The sequence below is a fragment of the Fukomys damarensis genome, unplaced genomic scaffold, assembly GCF_012274545.1.
Source record: "Fukomys damarensis isolate Sample0158 unplaced genomic scaffold, DMR_v1.0_HiC HiC_scaffold_31, whole genome shotgun sequence".
Taxonomy (NCBI): domain Eukaryota; kingdom Metazoa; phylum Chordata; class Mammalia; order Rodentia; family Bathyergidae; genus Fukomys; species Fukomys damarensis.
The window spans coordinates 17339895-17360659 of record NW_022900943.1 but is presented as its reverse complement, the minus strand read 5'-3'; the positions used below and the strand labels follow the sequence as shown (position 1 = coordinate 17360659).

General features: G+C 37.9%; 1 protein-coding gene across 7 annotated transcripts in view; it reads right to left on the bottom strand.

Moving 5' to 3' along the window:
- The window catches only part of Pip5k1b (phosphatidylinositol-4-phosphate 5-kinase type 1 beta), a 411290-nt gene that overhangs the window by 115718 nt on the left and 274807 nt on the right, over nucleotides 1-20765 (bottom strand). For all 7 annotated transcript variants that reach the window (XM_033757714.1, XM_033757716.1, XM_033757715.1 and 4 more), the window contains 2 exons: nucleotides 17360-17490; nucleotides 4179-4296 (listed from right to left, as the gene is read on the bottom strand). In XM_033757714.1, coding sequence (XP_033613605.1) covers nucleotides 4179-4296; nucleotides 17360-17490 — 249 coding nt within the window. The remainder of the gene's footprint in view (nucleotides 1-4178; nucleotides 4297-17359; nucleotides 17491-20765) is intronic.

The window sequence follows — 20765 nt, the reverse complement described above, 5'->3', positions numbered from 1 at the left end:
CCAGTGAAAAGGCAGGTGGCCATAGTTGCTGGGGAACCAGCAGATATATTTAGATACCACTGTTGCCATTTTTGGTTTCTTGCTGGCCTCAGAGAAGTAGACAGTCATTTATGTGTAAGGCGAATGACATAGAAAAATGGAACTGAACAAAATCATACTTACCTGCCTGGCTCTATCTCCTCCCTTCTTTTTTAGTATGGAAAATTTCAAACACATGTGGGTATATAATTAATATCCAAGGGTCTGTTTCCAGCTTCACCAATCATCAACTCATGATTAATGTTTTTCCTTCCATACCTCTAATTACTCTTCTGCCTGCTTCCCTCAGATTCTTTTCTTTCTTTTGCCTTCAATTTAATTTTTTATAGCAGTGCTACTGAGCTAAGTCACATATCATACAATTCATCTTTTTATAGTGTAAAGTACTGTCGATTAATTTTTAATTAAAACATTTTTTAACTGACAAAAACTATCCTTATGGTGGAAAACATAAAGTTTATATGTATTTAGTGGGATGGCTAAATCTAGCTAATTAATATATCCTTTACCACTGTGTGTTTGTGTGTGGTGGGAAAATGTAAAATCTATGCTTTTAGTTACTTTCAAACATAACACAATATAATTGGTCATAGTCATCACCCAGGTCTCCTAACTGAAATTTTATACCCTTTGGCTAACATCTAAATTTCTTTGGAGTAAATTTCAGACATCAAATAATTTTCTCTATAGATATTTCAGTGTATTCTTCTAAAAGACAAAGACTCTCCTTTGGAAAAATAGAACAATATTATCATATCAAAAAAATTTTCAACATCATCAAATATTTTCATAGTCTATGAATTTCCTATAGTTTAGGATCTAGTTTATTTGAACTGTCTGGCTCTATTAACATTTGAGATCAAAACTCTCCTCTGGCGTTAACTAGTCCACTTGAAGTCCTAAACAGCTAGTGCATTTATATCCCTGCTCTCACAGTCACCAATACCCTTGTCCTCAACACAGAAATGCCTGTTATTTCTCTTCTAATTAAATGCCCTATAAGTTTTTTCCCCTGGAATCAGGGATTGAACTCAGGACCTTATGCTTGCCAGGCAGGTATGGCACCACTGAGCTAAATCCTTGGCCCATGGCCCTGTAATTTTTAAAATAGTTAAAACCATACAACACCTAAAGAGACCTCTGAATCACGATTTCCACAGAGAAAGATCACCTTTTTCTCTGAAATCTGGAACATTTGATGTTTTATTTCCATCTTTTTACTTATTGCCTGATACAGTTCATTGTTTTTCCATATAAGTAAATTATCCTCCCAATATGACTCTAATTTCTTTGAGTATTTTGATTTATCATTTTTTAATTTCCCTGTAGTTGAACACAAAGTATTCTGGACATAGGAGGTGTTCAAAGTACTGAATAATTTCAAAATGTATGTTTTGCCAGCTATAGGGATAAAGATTTTAGCTCTGAGAAATCATTAGCTTTCCTGTGCTCTTTTATAACACTCCAACTCCATTATGGAAATAATCTTTTTGGTTTAAAGACTCATTAGGAAACTCATGTCAGCTGTGTAATAAATTGTTCAGCAAAAGACTTTCCCCAAAGAAAGCAGCTCTGTGAGCTCAGAAGGAGTGAAAGAATGAAGTCCTCAGCCTGTGGGGCAACGGATATGGCAGAATGTTCACAAGCAATCACTTTGTCACGGCGACTGGATCAGCGCTACAGCACATACATCTGCAGGTGTCTCTGGCTGGTAAGAAGTTTTACAGGCAATTCAGAAGGAGAACCGATTAATTCCTAGGGTGTCGCACAAGATGAGTGATCAAAATCCCACTAGGTTTCCCAATGCGTTTGCTGATTTTAGGGACTCTCAGTAATGACTGAGTGCCCAGAAACCAAAAAAATATTTTTTTCTCTTTTTTGATTTTTTTAAGACAGTGTATTGCTATATAGCTCAGGCTGGCCTTGAGCTCACTATGTAGCCCAGGCTGGGCTTGAGCTCATAGTGATCCTCCTGTCTCAGCCTCCTTAGTGCTGGGACTTCAGGTGTGAGCCAGTATGTCTGGCAAACCAAAGGATCTTGCTGGTTACATATGAACACTTGTGAACTTGGGTTGGTAGTGACAGGTAGAGGCATCTGATACTCAGCTAAGGTGGATGGTGTGGCAGAGTACAGCATGCACATATCTAAGGTGTGGTTAACAGTTATGATAGACTGCATGAATTAAAAATTATTACAGTAAAAGACATTGCCATTAATCATCCCCAAAATTCTCCCCCTTGCTTCAAACATACTTTTCCTATTGTAGTTGACACTTTCTGAAGCCGTTCTGGAACTTTTCTTTCATTAGTGTCTCTAATTGCACTGATGTGGCTGCTGTGATGTCCTGACTTGATTAAAAACCTTCACCTTTTACAGTCATTTTGACTTTGGGAAAGAGCCAGAAGTCACATAATGCCAGATGTGGTGAACAAGGTGGATGAGGGACACCACAATGTTATTATGAACAGGCCTTTCCACTGGATGGTACCCAGCAGCATCACTCATCATACTTCTGATTATACCTTGTAAAGATACAAGAGAGAACTTCCTCAGCTGCTTGAGAAAGCGGCAAGAAGGATGGGATAAACATGTTTGAAGCAATGGGAGTATTCTGAGGGCGATTAATGGCAGTGTTTCTTTTACTGTACACATTTTCCCCCCAGTACTGGAGACTGAACTCAGGACCTTGCGCTGGAGAGGCAGGCACCACTGAACTACAACCCTGGCCCAAGCATTTTATTTTTGGATCAGCCCTTGTACATTTCGGGACAGCAGGATGAACCTCCCAGTCTGTGGGGCAACAAACATAGCAGACTGAGACCTAGCAATCCCTCCAGTACAAGACTGGTCAGTGCTACAAAAGCAAATCTATGGGTCTCTGCGGCTGGTGAGAAGTTCAAGGACAACTGAGAAGGAGAATCCATTTATTTCTAGAATGTGGGAGAAGATGAGAGATCCTGAGTCGGCTATGTCCATCGCGCCAAAGGCTGGGACATCCATTCTTTCGCTGACTCTGACCTTACAGAAGTGCTTTCTTTGGGGAATGGCCCTTTTCCAAACAACTTCACACACCTGACATGAGTTTCCTAATGAGTCTTTAAGTCAGTCTAAGCAGTCCTCAATGTTCTACAGAGACTTAGTCATTTGCCTTGAGAAGCCAGCGTTATCTCATTGGTCAGAAATCATAATTTTCTCAGGGACCAGCTAAAGAAGATCATTCATGGGTTTTCATCTGCACAGAATGGAAACTGGCTTTGAATTTCATCATAATCATCCACATTATAAGAAATATTTTAAATGTTTTTTGTTTTAAGTGACAGATATTGCTATACTTTCTCTGAAAAGCGTTATTAAAGGATCTGGCTAAAGTCTTACTTAAGATCATTCAGAATGGTACTGACAATAAATATGTGATGGCATCTTTCCCATGGTTTCTCGAATACCAATTTTGAAGAGCCCCAGGGTGTTAACAGTGATCATTTCCCTCTTACAAAAGAAAGGAGTGTTGAAAGTTACAACAGAAAGGAATTCAAGCTCCTTGGAAGGAATGGGGTAAAGCTCCAGAGGTCACATCGGAGCTCACAAATGGGCTGTTGTGTTGTGTTTGTACTCCCTGAGTGTGTTCCAGAAGGAAGACAGAGAAGAGAAACACCTGAGGGTAAAAATGTGCCCTTGTATCTGTAAAAATATATTTTAAAAGAGCCTGCATCCAGCTTGTTTAGAATTTTATTTGAAATTTTAGATCAAGGTGAAAATGGTTATGGGACCAAGTCAGGTCTGAGATGAATGGTATAAATAAAGTAACTAAAATAGAAAGACTTTCAAATGGGATGTAATCAGGAAAATTCACAGGAGTCTAAAAAAACTAATTATACCTGTTAGAATAATTATTTGAAGGAGCAACCAATATCACAGTTACTTAAATATAAATTACCATTGCAGACTTTATAACTATCAGTTGAAGCTGCAGAGTTAAATCATATTTCCTGAAGCTAAATTTGTAATCATTATAGAACTTGGAACTTTTACTATGATCTTGAGCTTTATAAAATAAGCACAAATACTTGTCACTGTTGCTATGAGACAAATGTTTACATCACACATTTCTTTAGAAGGAAGGAAAATTATAGGTTCTTACCAAGTAATCATCAGGCTTGATACCAAAAAGTTCTCTGAAGTATCGGAATGCTAGTGGAGCATATGTCTTAAATCTGAAGTCTGGGTAGTGATGTGCTGGGGTCAGATTGCTCCCTTCACTGCAGTTAAAATATTAAAAAGGAGGCAGGAAGAAAGAACATTAGCAAAACAGTTTTTACTTCAATTCTAGTCCTGTTAGTCCTGGGACAATTTCACTTCCAGGAAAACAGCCTCTGCTAGGTGGTTCTTTCAAGGTTCAGGTCACAAAGGTCAGTGCCAAAGGTGAAGACAAATACAGTACTGACTTGGTAAGGTCACTCCACGAAGGCACTCCCTAAAAATGCTTTATCCTCCCAGTTTCCCCTTCCCAGAAAAACCAATCCACTCTCCATGTGAAACCACATTGTAATGATTTAATAAGATCCAAGGCTAATATATAAAGTATTTTCAAAAATGTATTTTTAGTATGAATACTGATATTGAATAAACATTTATAACCAGGAATATGTGAAAAATCCTTAAAATATCCTACCAACCAGCGAGAACCATCCCATTAGAGATAGGATCTTAATCTGAACTCTTTCTTAGACACAGGTTTTCAAAAAAAAAAAAAAAAAAGAACCACATATTTAGGGATTTGAAAACTCAATTTCCATTTTAACTATGTTGCATTTTGTCTTTTCTTGGGTTCATTTTTGAAAATTTTTCTATAATAATTTATGGTATATAAGAGACATAAAAGGCTAATCAAAGAATATCCATGAACCTAAAATGCTGCTTAAGAAATAAAACATCATCCATATAGGTGCATCCCTTTCTGTACTTTTAACTGATTATATCCTGAGGAGCATTCACTGCTCTGAATTTTGATGTTTATCAATCTAATTCTTTTTATTCTTCAAATCTATAGAATATTACATTTTTACATGACCTTGCACAAACTACTTGTGTTACTGAGGAAAACCTAAATAAAGCCTCTGGCTTTACTTTCAGTTGATTTCAAAAAGCACTAATTTTGAAGGTCATGTAGCTGAGCAATATATTAGTAACTTCCCTCACTGGTTTTGCAACAGGTGACATCACTGAAGCCATTTAACAGGTTAAAACTTTTTCTGTGAAAGTTGCGATTCACTATCTCAGATGGTGATAGTTGCCTTTTACTACCTCCCTTTGTTTTCTGATGAAAGGTACCTTTTGCATCCTAATGATTAACTGCAAGGTCAACTATTGCTGAGAAAAGGACCGGAAAGATGTGGGCATAAAACTTTAAAATCAATAACTTTTCTTTAGATTTACGGTACCCAGCACATCTGGAGACTTATAAATAGTAGCACCACATGGGCCAGAAAGCAGATAGATCACTTGATGTTATTTTTTTCCCCAGCACTGGGGACTGAACTCAGAAGTTTGAGCTTGCCAGGCAGGTGTGACACCAATGAGCTACATCCCGGCCCACTAAAGTAAATCACTTGAAATCTGTGACTACTCTGGTACCCACCTGTCTGAGGTGCCTCCCCAAACACTGTATATGTAGAAGCCTTGCACCTACAACCCTGAGGCAAGATGCTCCTTGTTGACAATAACCTCTATCTTCTTTTGTTTGTTACATTTCCGAAACTTTTTCTCTGCCCAAACAACTTATCCTTGAGTTACTAGCCTTTTCAAGAAACAACATGAGTATGGTAACACTTAAGATACTCTTTATTAAAATTTTCATTGTGAAAAATTCTAACAATTAAATAAAATGCAATTTTATGTAAAAATTCAAGGTCCCTTTGTACTACATTTCAGGTGAGATACTGAAGTTCTATGCAAATTTATCATGGTCTGTTTTTTGGGAACACCACAAAAATAAGACTCTGCAAACACAAAAGGCATTGAGCATACAACAGACACTTGGAATCTACAATTTAAATTTGTTGCGATCAATCAGATTTTGGCTTCAGTGCTTGGCACACAGAAGACAATAAGTATCTGCCCAGTGAAAGAATGAGTTTACAGGATAATGCTAATAAAATATAGTTGATTGTGACAAGGAGATTCACAAGTCAACATACATGGCAAAACTTCAGCATAGTAAACAATCACTATTGAAAACTATTTTGAAATTATCTATTTTAAACAGCCAGTGCAGCCAACTCTTCTCCCTGCAAGGTCCCAGGAGGCTGTTACTTTTGGTGAGGACCAGAGGATGGGGCTGGCTTGTGTAGTTAAGGACCTGTCATGCAGTAAGTGCTTAACTCTCTAGCCTCCTCTGTGCTGGTGATCAGCACAGAGGGACTCAGCCTACTAGGTGAGTGTTCTGACAACTAAGTTACACCTCTCCCCATCCTTACACATTTGTCTTTAAAGGATAGGATTACCAAAGAAGTACAAAATACTACAAACATTTAGAGAAAAGAAACAAATTACATGCAAAGGAAAGCCCATCAGAATCACAACAGACTTTTCAACACAAACTCTCAAGTCAAGGAAAGCCTAGAATGAGGTATTTCAAGCTTTAAAAGAAAACAACCTCCAACCTAGGCTGATGTATCCTGTAAAACTATCTTTCAAAATTGATGGAGAAGTAAGATACTTTCATGACAAAGAACACCTGAGAAACCTCATGAATACCAAGCCAGTATGCCAAACAATTTTAAAAAATATCCTAGAAAAAGACAATGAAGGTCTCAACTCCATGACGCCCAACAGAGCAAATCCAATAGGCAAGAATTTAAGAGAGAGGGAGAAAAATAAAAAAGAACCAGCAACAGGAAAATAACATGACAACAATAAGTCAATACATATCAGTTATAGCCATTAATGTCAATGGCCTCAATTCACCCATCAAAAGAAATAGACTGGCAGAATGGATTAAGAAGCAAAATCCAACAATATGCTGTATACAAGAAACACACCTACTTTAAAAATAAAAAACTCACAGGCTGAAAGTAAAAGGATGGAAAACAGTACTCCATGTGTGACAGAAACCCAGAAAAAAGCAGAGGTAGCTATCTTATCTGCAGACAAAGCAAATTTCAAACAAAACTAATTAAAAGAGATTACATGTGGACGTAGGCACCAGCCCACATACATCAGCACAGAATCTTCTCCCTGAGTGCTCAGTCAGGGCTGAACCACTAGGCAGTTAGATGTGGTGACTGCTATGAATGCCAGCCCGCTCTTCTGCAAGCTTGCTGAGCCTGAGCCTGGTGCTACCCATCAGGACCTGGGCTCAGTATCCAGATCTACTGAGCAAAAATGAAATCTGAACAAGAGCAGACTTTCTTGCAGTTTAAGATTCACCTTGTGCTTTTTCAATGCATTTATGCAGTGTGAGAAAACAAATAAGTAACCCACCCTCCTGTCCTGGCAAGAAGGAGGCTTTGGAAATTTCAGCTGCACAGGATTGCACAGTGAGTCTAGAGGTTTGGTTCCTGTGGGCCTGTACAATTTCAAAAATGAAAGTTAGAAGCCAACACTGGTTTTCTAACTTTATTTTGACAACCAAGAATATAGACAACTAATCAAACACATAGTAATATGCCAATGAGTTCATAAAAGGGTATTTTACCTCCAAAAAAAGAATATAAAAGTTTGAAATAAAGCAGTATTTTCTACATTATATCCTTCTCCCTTTCACCAAGAAGCAGGTAGAGTTTGATCATGGACAAGCGCTGGCATCCTGATGTTTACCTGTTTGAATGCAGTTTAATGGCAAATAGCTGCTTAGAATTGCACAATGTTGAAGCTTAAGGAAGCATTAGCCACCATTTGGAATTCAGCATGTAGCAGAAAAGGAATTCAAAGTCCAGAGAAGTAAAATAATGGTCCATACTAGTCAGAAACAAAGAAAATGGAGCGATCAGACACATCAGAACAGTAGAAGTCCCAAGCAGGCCTAAACTTAGACTTGTCACACCTCTGTCTTTTCAGGTTTCAGTTACAGCTTTCAGCAGACTCTCTACCCAAATATCCCAATTATATCTCCATGAGGTCCTTATATAATGGGCAGCTAAGTTAGGTAAATATTAATAGGCAGTCAGACAGGGTTAGACCCTTGAGCAAGTCAGTGCAGAAGATGAGAATACATCACAGCTGTGGCTGGAGGCACATCTGCTGGAGGCCAGGCCTGAAGATAAAGATGCAATGACCAGGCCTACGCGCCTCCCCAAGGGATAAACAATAACTTGAGATTGTACTGTGATTGCTATTACCTGTTTCAAGAAGTCCAGATAGACATCAGTTACCCAGGTGAGTTAGCAGAACATCTAGAACCACCCCTTTCCACAAATGCCTTTGCTCTTTCCATACTACATGACCTGTTTCCCTACTGTACCAATATTAGTTAAGCAGCTACACTTTCAATCCTATAGGTTGATAACAGTTGGGCCTATGATGTTTCCACATTTGTGACTTTGCTATATAAATTACCCCTGACAAAGGATCTCAGCAGAACCCACATCTGGAACTCCTCCTGTCTCTTAGGAGTTCTCAATAAACCTTTCTTACTCTTAACCTTTTTTGTCCTTTGAAATTCATTCTTCAATTTCAGGGGACACAAACTTGGCACATCTGACATCTAGCAGGTTGGGAGTTATATTTCTCCTCTATTACTTACAACACAGAGTCATGTGGGTAGAATTTCACTTACAGAAGCTTTGATTATCCACATGGGTGGTGTTCTCATCCATATGTACTGTGAACCCCACAGCTTTGTTTATGTGATTTTGGAGCCTGATAGTCAAGTACTATTTCTGGTGGCACTAGACTGAGAGATCTGGTGGTAAACAATGAAGTGAAACTAATTTAGCAACTTGAAGACATGTACAATGTGTAGAAACTCAAATACAGTTTTGGAGCTGAAACCAGGGCTTTGCTGTTTACAGGGCAGCATTTTCTATGTGGTGATCTTTTATTCAAATTGTAACCATCAGTTGTAGGGTTGGGCTTTTATAATGGGCCAGCAAATCCTGGGTGATCGCAATGGGTTTTACTAAAGGATGTTAAATAGTTTCATTAAATGATGCTAACTGCTCTCACTTTTGTTCAGCAAACATGACCAAATCCATGGTGAGGGAAATAGGTAAAGGGTACTTTTTCCTAATGTACAAATATTAGAATATGCTAAGTGGCAGTACAATTGGACAAAGACTCTACTGAAGTAACAAACTACTGCTGGAATCCAATCTTCCAACTGGACCTTTGTAAGTAAGGTTCAGTAGAAGCAGCCTGAAGCATTCTTAACTACTTCTGCCATGAAGATAGAGGCCCATTAGTTACCCCATATGAAACTTTCTTTAGTGAAATATAAGTTGGTCCTCCCTCTTGCCAAGTAATATAGTATTCCCAAACAGGAAAACAAGACAGAGCAAAACAAAAGCCAGGCTCCTTGTTGGTACCCACATCCCACTGATGAGGGCTTTTGCGATGGGTATGTGTAAGCTACATTTTGCAACAGCAGACAGCACCATCTTTTGTAGCCAATCAGTTGACTGCCAGGTCTTTAAAATAAGTATGTGAAGACATCTTGTATTCCAAAACCAAGTTACAGTAATACCTTGGTTCATGAATGCTTCTAAATAATTTGGTACACAAACAAAAGCATTCGGAAAAATTTTGCTTCCAGTTACAAACTTCACACTGGGTGACAAACAACCATGTGGCCACAGCCATCTTCCCCACAGAAGCACAAACACAGCTGTCTTCCCTAAAATCACAAAACAAATTCAGTTCATTAACCAAGGCACCACTGTAATGCATGCTGGTATGTCATTTACTGGGAAAATGTGCTATCACTGATCACCTACACGTTAGACCTCCCAAGATGTTATTACCATACTGGAAAACAGCATTTTGAAAGCAACCTCAAATAAGGTAATATTGAGTGTATGCAATAAATCATTTATTTTGATTATAATTTCTTTTATTCATAGGAAATCAGTTTCTCTCTACCCCATCAAATAAATATGAAACATTTTGAAGAGTTTGGACTTGAGGCATCATATTATTGGCTTGTCCAGAAATAGCCACATCTCGCTTAATTCCAGGAAGACAATTCTGCCAGCTTTGTGTTCTATCAGCATATACATAAAACCCAGAGCAGAATGCTTGTTTTGATCTATAAAAGACCAGATAGTAAATATTTTAAGCTTTGCAGGCCATAACATCTCTGTTGCATTTACTCAGCCCTCCTGCTACTGTGGAAAAAGCACTATAGATAATTTCTAAATGAATGGACAGAGCTATTTTAAATTATACTTTATTTACAGGTCCGGAGAGCTGGACCTCTCTCTTGCACTTTAATGCACAGGCCCTTGGTATACATTGATTCTTGGATGAGTTTATGTCAGCATGCAATGAAATGCAGGTAGTTGGGCCAATTTATCAAAACTGCAACATCAAGCAATGGTACTTGGCAACATTCACACAAACCTTTGATATACAAGTTTGCCTGGCATTGGGATAACATTGGCTTCTTGCAGTAGTTCTGTGGAGTTCTCTGCCCTGATGTGGATATTTGCTGGCTGGCTGCCAGAACAAATATTGAGGTGCTCATGAGTCAAACTCAAGGGCAGCTTGTTTTCTGCAATAATTTTTTTATTTTTGGTACCGGGGATCAAACTCAAGACCTTGTGCTTGCAAGGCAGGCAGTGACACCACTGAGCTAAATCCCCAGCCCTCTGCAATGATTCTTACACATCAAGGTAAATCTTTGCAAGTGAGAAGATTAAAAAAATGCAAGGATTTTTAAATGTCTATAGTTAGTTAATTACCTTGAATATGGGAAGATATTTAAATTTTTATTGCCAGCTTTCAAGACACACTTGCCACCCTAAAGGATTATTAATGACAGTGTTTCCTGGGGAAGAGAAGAAAGGAGTAGAAGAGACTTTTATGGAACCAAAGATGCAGATTTAGACTCATAATTCTGGGGTGACAGCTGAAAACTTTTCCTGAATCAACAAAGCAGAAATGTGATTTCTGTGTGCTATCATCATAGTAGAGAGAAAAACAAAGCTTTTTGGTCAGCCAACCTGAGTTCAAATCCTAGCTTTACCACGTATCAGTTGTATACTCTTGGGTTAAGTGACTCAGTGTCTGAGGGCAGTGGGGGTGGACCTATGGCACTCATACCGCAGCAGGCTGTATCAATGAAAGCCCTAAAAGATCCACCATCACTGTCTTAGGGCCTTAAATGCTTTGTATGATAAGTGAATTTTTTCTTCTGCAGGTGAAAGGTTATAACAGGCTAATATCATACATTACATACATATTATAATATACAAACAAAACTATGCTTGGGTCACTGTTGGTACTTAGAATCTTTGCCTCTCTTTGCCACCTTAGGTTCATGTTTATGTGATATGAACGCTATAACCTATATTCTTTCTTCTTTATCTGGTTGATATGCATGAAAATTTATTTACAACCTTGAGCTTCTGATCACAGAACAGAATTTGGGCTCAGAAAATTAAAATATGGCCATGGCTCTCTCACTCAGGTACTCTGCAACTATGGAAGATCATTGAGCCAGACAGTGGAAAGGGATTTTAATATCTTCTTTCAAATCTTAATCAAGTCCACGGCTTTTTCCATCTACAAAATGAAATAACCCATAGAACAAACACATACCTAAAAATAACGTGAGCAACTTCAAAACAAATTTAAAAAAAAAAAAGAATTTGGTTGCTAAGGGAAACAGATTCTGCAGCTTTGGAGCAGTAGTAAATTAAAACATCTTAAGCCACTGTAAGCAATTAGTTTCTGTGATTAAGAGAGCAGGTAGAGATCTCAGAACATTTCAGTTGTTTATAACTAAGGCCTGTCCTGCCTACCTCTACCCCTTTCCCCAAATATGCTTAGAAATATGATTTATAAGAAAGTATACGATTTATTAATTTTCACACATGTATAAACCTGTGAAACCATGGACAAAAAGATGTTCCAATTATCCATTACCTTGTGGGGGCTTACTGATTGCTCTGGTAACTAGGAGAGCTCTTGGCAGAGCCCAGGGACAACAGAGCTCCTGAAATGTGCAGTTGTACACAAAGACTACCTCAGCCCTTTGCTAAACCCATGAAGAAACGGAGTCCAGTGAGGACACTGAGGCAAGATCAACGTATGTTTCTTCTACTTTCATGCAAACACAAGGTTTTTTAAAAAAGAAATTCTTGGCCTGAATTAAACTGTTTATTATCAATTGACATTTAAAAACTGTAGGCACTCTAAAAGGACGCACTTTAACTGTGACAGTGGATGTGTCTAAATAACGGGAGTCAGCAAGTCCCTCCTCAGCCCGTGGTCAGTTTGCTGCTGCTACCACGAAGACAGAATAGAGAATGAAGCAACAGGTTTAGAACTCTGGCTTTCTGCTCCTAAAGCCAAGGTGAAAGCATTGTCATATTCTCTCTCTTTCTCTCTTTTCTTTCATTCTTTCTTTTTTGTCATATTGCAGATGAAAGCCAGGGCCTCCTGCATGCTAGGCAAAGGCTCTACCACTGAATTATATTATCAACCCCTTTTATTTTGAGACAAAATCTTCTTAAACTTATATATGCAAATACTATACCACAAGGGACTGGAGCATTGGTACATTCTGGTATGCCCAGGGGTCTTGGAAGCAACCCACTGTAGATTCTGAAGGACAACTATACTCAGAAAATGCTTTCAAGATCGTAATTGATGAGGACCTTTCTAAAGCAGTTCTGGAAATCCTTCTTTATGAGCATCTTAGTCGCACTATTCTGGCTCTCTCCATGTCCTGAACTGATTCAGAGAGATACCTTTCATGGCCATTTTGACTTTGGAGAAGAGGCAGGAGTTACACGGTGCCAGATCTAGTAGGATGGATGAGGACACACTGGACACACTATAATACCTTCACTTTTATTTTGCAATCAATTTTATTTGAAAAATCCCATCATTTATGGCAACATTTCCCATTTAATTATAATTGCTTTTTTCTCTTCTATACTAATTGGTAATGATTTTTAAAATTTTTGAGGAAGAAGGGAAACTCATTATTTGCTGATGATATGATACTCTACGTAGAAGACCCACAAAACTACCAAAGACTTCTAGACTTAATTGACGGATTCAGCAAAGTAGGTGGATACAAGGTAAACACTCAAAAAATCAGTAGCCTTCTTATACACAAATAACAGACTCATTGAGAGTGAAATTAGGGAAACAATCCCTTTCATAATAGCATCCAAAAAAATACATCTAGGAATCAATCTAACGGAGGAAACAAAAGACCTCTACATTAAGAAATACAACACCCTGAAAAAAGAAACTGAAGAGGATATAAGAAAATGGAAAGACATCCCTTGTTCCTTGGTAGGAAGAATCAATAGAGTGAAAATGGCCATACTTTCAAAACTGCTACACAGATTCAATGCAATCCCTATTGAAATCCCAATAACATATTTCATAGAACTAGAAAAAAACAATCCAAAAATTTATTTGGAATTGAAAGAGACCTAGAATAGCAAAAGCCATTCTAGGCAACAGAGACGTGGCAGGGGTATCACAATTCCCAACTTGAAACTATACTACAAAGCCACTGTGATAAAACAGCATGCTGCTGGCAAGGAAACAGACCCAAGGATCAGGGGAACAGATTAGAAGATGCAGAAACAACTCCTGACATACCCAGCTACCTCATCTTTGACAAGGGAGCCAACCATCCTCAGTGGAGGAAAGATAGTCTCTTTTATGAATGGTGTTGGAAAAACTGGATTTCACCTTGTCAAAGATTAAAACTAGACCCCTGTCTTTCACCATGCATTAAACTAAAATCCAAGTGGATTAAAGATCTAAATATTAAAAAAGAAACACTAAACTTGCTGGAAGATAAGTTAGGCAGAACTCTGGAAGACAATGGCATAGGAAAAGACTTTACGAATAAATCCTCAGTAGCACGGGAACTAGCAGAAAGAATCAACAACTAGGATCTCATCTTATTAAAAAGCTTCTGCACTGCAAAAGAGACCATCAACAGAACTAAAAGACAACCTACAATGTGGGAAAAACTTTTTACCAGCTGCTCCTCAGACAAAGGGCTATTATCTAGAAATATATATAAAGAACTCAAAACCATCAGCCCCCCAAATATAAAGACCTGATTCAAAAATCTGAAATGAACAGATATTTCTCAAAGAAGTAAAAGCAAGTAAATATATGAAAAAATGTTCCACATTACTGGTCATTCGAGAGATGCAGATGAAAACAACACAGATTCCATCTCACCCCACAAAGAATGGCTGCTATCAAGAAATCACATAACAACAAATGTTGGCGGGGTTGTGGGGAGAAAGGAACCCTCTCCATTGTTGGTGGGAGTGTAGACTGGTGCAACCACTGTGGAAATCAATATGGAGATACCTCAAAGAACTAGGATTGGAGGTTCCATTTGACCCAGCCATCCCTCTGCTGGGTATCTTTCCAAAAAGAATCATATCACAGTGATATTTGGGCACCTATGTTTATAGCAGCACAGTTTGTAATAGCTAAAACTTGGAAACAGCCCATTTGCCCATCAGTTGGAACCTGGATTAAGAAGATGTGGTTTTTCTATAAAACAGAATACTACTTAGCCATAAAGAATGAGAAATTAGATTCATTCATAGGAAAATGGATGCATATTGAGGATATACTCCTAAGGGAAATAAATAAGTCACACATGTGTAAATACTGAATAGTTTCTCTGGTGTGAAAACTATAATAGTACACAAGATGCTAATGGAGATAATTGACAATGTGAAATAGGAAGAAAAGGGCTAAAGGTGGAGGGAAAATGGGAAGGGTAGGGGAAAGGTAATAAGGGAAAAGAAAAAATACGACAAAATGAAAAAATAGAAATAAAGTGTTTGTAAATGGGGAGGGGAGGAGGGGGTGAAGGGAGGGCAGAGACAAGGGGAAAAAAGGAGAACCAAGACCGGTCATGTAAAGGTACAAGATCCCAATAATGAATGTAACTGTACCGTATACCTAAAATGTACCAATAAACTCAATGAAAAAAAAAAAGCTTCTGCACTACAAGAGAAACCACCAAAACAGCTGAGACAACCTACAACATGGGAAAAAAATTTTACAAGCTGTTCCTCAAAGGACTACTATCTAGAATATATAAAGAACTAAAAAAAAAAAAAAAAAAAAAAAAAAACAGCCCCAAAAAAAAAAAAAAAAAAAAAAAAAAAAAAAAAAATCAGGCCATCCAAATATAAAGACCCAGTTCAAAAATGGGCACCTGAAATGAACAGACATTTCTCAGGCAAAGAAGTAAAAGCAGCAAATAATCATATAAAAAATGTTCAACATCATTGGTCCTTTGAGAGATGGAGATAAAAACAACACTGAGATTCCATCTCACCCTTGAAAGAATGACTGCTATCAAGATATAAACCAATAACAAATGCTGGTGGGGCTGTGGGGAGATAGAAACCCTTCTTCATTGTTGGTATGAGTGTAGACTGGTGCAAAAACTGTGGAAATCAAAATGGAGGAGCCTCAAACAACTAGGATTAGAAATTCCATTTGACCCAGCTATCTCTCTGCTGGGTATCTTCCCAAAAGAATTAAAAGAATCATACCACAGCAATATATGCTCACCATGTTTACAGCAGCACAGTTTGTAATAGCTAAAATTTGGAAATAGCCCAAGTGCCCATCAACTGGAGACTGGATAAGGAAGATGTGATTTTTTTTTCTAAAATGTAATATTACTCAGCCATAAAGAATGAGAAACTAGAGATTTGCAGCTAAATGGATGCACAATGAGGCCATACTCTTAAGTGAAATTAATAAGTCACATGTGTAAATACCGAATAGTATGAAAAATAAAAGTGTTGAGGATCAAAATGTATAAATTATATTGTATAATACAAAGAATAGGTCTAAAAGAGTTGAGGAAGTAAGGGGTAGAGGAAAGGGAAAGAGGGAAACGAAAAAAATATGTAAAAAGAAAAAACATGGAAACAATGTCTTTGTAAAGAGGGAAGAGTGGAGGAGTTGAAGGGAGGGCTGGGGAATGGGGAAAAATAAGAACCAAGATAAGTCTTGTAAAGATACAAGACCCCAGAGGGCAGGGGTAAGGGGAAAAAATGAGAATCAACTTGTCTCATTTTAATAAGTCACATGTGTAAATACCGAATAGTATGAAAAATAAAAGTGTTGAGGATCAAAATGTATAAATTATATTGTATAATACAAAGAATAGGTCTAAAAGAGTTGAGGAAGTAAGGGGTAGAGGAAAGGGAAAGAGGGAAACGAAAAAAATATGTAAAAAGAAAAAACATGGAAACAATGTCTTTGTAAAGAGGGAAGAGTGGAGGAGTTGAAGGGAGGGCTGGGGAATGGGGAAAAATAAGAACCAAGATAAGTCTTGTAAAGATACAAGACCCCAGAGGGCAGGGGTAAGGGGAAAAAATGAGAATCAAGACTTGTCATGTAGAGGTACAAGATCCCAACAATGAATATAACTGTACTGTATTCCTAAAATGTACCAATAAATTTAACAAAGATTTTAAAAATTTTAAAACTTATTTTATTGAGGTAAAATACATACAACATAGCTATACTTTAAGGATACAGTCTTGGGACACTAACTACACTTGTATTTCTGTGTAATCATCACCACTATCCATATGCAGATGTATTTGTTTTGAAACTATTTATTTTTTTCCTTCCCAAACCAATATGAGCTAGAAGCAACATGTATGGATAACTCTGCTCTTTTTGAAAACAGGGTGTCAAAACAGCAGGCTTTTAAAAAAGGACATAAAGACTGAAGTCGGAAGGATGGGCCAATTGTGGCCCAACCTGTGCAGTCTTTTAAATTATAAATAGCAAAACATGGCACCGCCAGCTACTTTGTGAAAATCCCCTTTCTCTCAACTCATAGGAGACATTACTCTGTGATCACCACAACTTTTCCCCCTGAATCTCAAAATCTTTCTCCATGTGGTCTTCCCTGCATTCATCACAAGTAATTACAATTGGTCACAGAATTCCACTTACCATCTCCACATAAAAAATGCAAGCCATTCTGTTGAAACAAGAAGTAACATATGGCAGAGACAACATATATAGCAGCACATGCAAACGTGCACATGGTAGAAAAGTCCTTCAACGTGGGAGTGTCATAATGAAAGTTTCTTAGAATGGAAATGGTCAAAAATATAAATGTTTTACCTGGGTAGGAACACGCTTTCAACCACATAAAAGTCTTGCATGAGAACATCTCGTTCCGGCTTTGAAGTGAGATTCCCCACCGTGTATCCTATTCCAAGCTGAATAGCACCTTTAATAGCAGATGATGCAGTCTGCAAAGAAAACCAGGGCCTCCATGTTAGTCTCCACAGTCACGGTCTTGTTCAATATTGCAAACAGCAAAATATTCTCCTTTTTGTTCCTACGCAGCAAGGAGACCGGGGCATGGGAAATGATAAATTGTTGCAGGTACGAGGGACTAAACCCAAGACATACACAGGCCAGGCACACTCCCAGTTCCACTAAGTTGCTTCTTTTGATAGAGGATCTATCTCACCTGTTAGGATTTTTTGGTTGTTTCTAAGATCACATTAGAATCCAAAATAACCATCTTTCCTATATTAAGAGCATAAAAACTTGGTACAACATTTTTAATATATAGTTTTATAATTTCTACCTAAAGATACATTTTCACGGCATATTTTTAAAAATTTAAGAATTTTTATAACATACCTATGGATCAGGAAAGTTATTTTTCCTCTAAGAAATGAGAGAGCAAAACATAACTGGTACTGGGTCTTCCTTTTTTTTTTTTTTTTTTTTTGTAATGGGGATCAAACTCAGGTCCTTGTGCTTGCGAGGCAGGCAGTAGAACCACTGAGCTAAATCCCCAGCCCTCATAATTGGGTCTTTTGCTGTATATCCAAAATTTAATCTGGAAATTGCACCAGTCTTGTCAAAGACCCATAATCAAAACTTTCTACATTGACCTGTGATAAAAACTAGCACAGGACAACAGTATTCCCAATTTACTACTTTTCCAACATTATGCATAATTAAATTTATAGTGTTAGCTTAGAGAATAACAACTGTATATACGTAAATGTCTATATGTGTGCGCACATGTGTATAAATACACCTGTATAAATGTGAACAGACAGTAGAATAACTCAATTTAGGAAATATTACAATCTTTTTTTGGCACCAGGAATCTAATTTAGGGCCTTGTGCTTGCCAGGCAGGCACTGTGCTGCTGGGGTACATCCTGACCCTGGAATGTATTCTTGTTGTTTTTGTTTTGTTTTTGGTACCAGGGATCAAACTCGGGTCCTTGCGCTTGCAAGGCAGGCCACCGAACCACTGAGCTAAACCCCAGCCCTACTGGAATGTATTCTTAATGGAGAAAGTATGTCATATTTTTAAGGCCTTGTCATGCCCAATGCAGTAGCATGTAGTAAGTGGGCACAAATAAATACTTAAGTCAGTGGTTCTTAACTAGAGCTATCTGGCCATATCTGAAGACATTTGGTGTGCAGTGCTATTCGCTTTCAGTGGATAAAGGCAGTTATGCTACTAAATATGTTAAAATGCGCAAGATGGCCCTCACTACAAAAAATTATCTAGCTCCAAATATCATTAGTGCAAAGGTTAAGGTACCCTTAGTTAAGTTAATATAATAGATATCATCCACTTTGTAGAAAAAATTCTTTTTGAATTACTATTTGCACTTAGAAAATCCAAGACCTATACCCACTACCCTTCATGTTTTTTTTTTTTTTTTATTGAGTTTATTGGTACATTTAGGGATACAGTACAGTTACATTCATTGTTGGGATCATGTACCTTTACATGGCAAGTCTTGATTCTCATTTTTTTCCCCTTACCTCTGCCCTCCCTTCACCCCCTCCTCCCCTCCCCATCTACAAACACTTTATTTTCATCTTTTCATTCTCACATTTTTTTTTCTTTTCCCTTTTTGTTCTTCCCCTACGTATCACACCTTCCCTACACCTTTAGCTCCTTTCCTCCCATTTCTAAATGTCAGTAATCTTATTAGAATCTTATGCATTGTTGCAGAATATTCACACCAGGGAAACTATTTGGTATTTACACATGTGGGACTTATTTATTTCACTTAGGAGTATATCTTCAATATGTATCCATTTTCCTATGAATGAATCTATTCTCTCGCTCTTTATGGCTGAGTAATATTCCATTTTATAGAAAAACCACAACTTCTTTATCCAGTTTCCAACGGATGGGCAAATAGGTTGTTTCCAAGATTTAGCTATTACAAACTGTGCCGCTATTCTTTATCTTTTCCTGCTTTCAATACCAAAGAACACTTCTTGAAAAATTTACTCCTCTTGATTTCAAGAATAAGACACAGTCCTGGGGTCAATTCTAGCTTTCCTGATGGTTTCTTCTGTCATTTCTTCACTAGTTTCTCACACTCTACGCTATAACTGCAAGATCCCTGACAACTTGATCCTTAATTATCTACGTAATCAACCCATTCTTAATGGCTTCAAATATATGCATCTGACTCAGATTTTTCAGTCTACTTGGATGCTGTTCTGTTGTGACATATGTAGTATGTACAGAGCCAGACCAATATCTTATACCCTCTCCATCCCACTTTCAAGATTGGCTCCCTCTCTTCAGACACCTTCAGTCACCCAGGCTTGAACCCCAAACAGACCCCATCATAGCACAGGGCTGGATCCCTAAAATCACCTTGTTGACTTTGTCTGAAATGATCAGTCAGAGCTGATCAGTCATCTCTAAATGCAGCCACAAAGTACAACCATATTCCCATGGTTATCATTCAATCACTTTGCTCTTAGGGCTAAAAACACTATGTGACCCTTATTCGAAAGACAGCTATCTCCAGCCTTGATCCTGCAGAAAGCAGAAAAATGTCTTGATATTTTCTTCTTTTCACATCATTTCTTTTTTAAGATCCCATGGCAGCAACATATAAAAGATTGAGATTAAGTGCATCTAGTGCTTTAAAAAAAGGTTGCTATTTTAATACTCCCTCTCTGACTTCTGCAGTGGCACCAACTGGCATCAGTGACCTTTTGTACCAGCAGATCTGAATTCTGATGGCAGAAGTGAATTTCCCTCATTGTAACCCTGCATAAAAATTCAAAAGGCATTCTTTCCCATCCATCACTCCAGGTGGGTAATACACAAGATACAACATTAGCACTTTTCACAGAACCCAGTACCCCAAAACATTCTGCACCAGCCCAATCAGCGAACTCACATGCTCTCAAAGTATTTTGCTGTCCCTGATCCCCCATCCCTCACTCTGCTTTCTGGAACTACCCGTATTTTTTGCTTAACTCATGCAATCATTGTGATAATAGCTGTTTAACTCTTCTTGGGCTGTCAAACAGATTATCCCATTCTTTTTTGGTCCCATCATGGCTATAGAAGGTAGTAAAGTTTGTGGATTGTCTGCACCCATTGTTCTCAGACTTTAGGGAACAACAGAATCACTGGGGATACTTCTCAGTAGGTCATGTCCCTAGGACGATTCAAACAGTCTGCAGCAAGGCCAAATAATTTTCTCTTGCTCTAAGGAACACTAGAAAAGAAA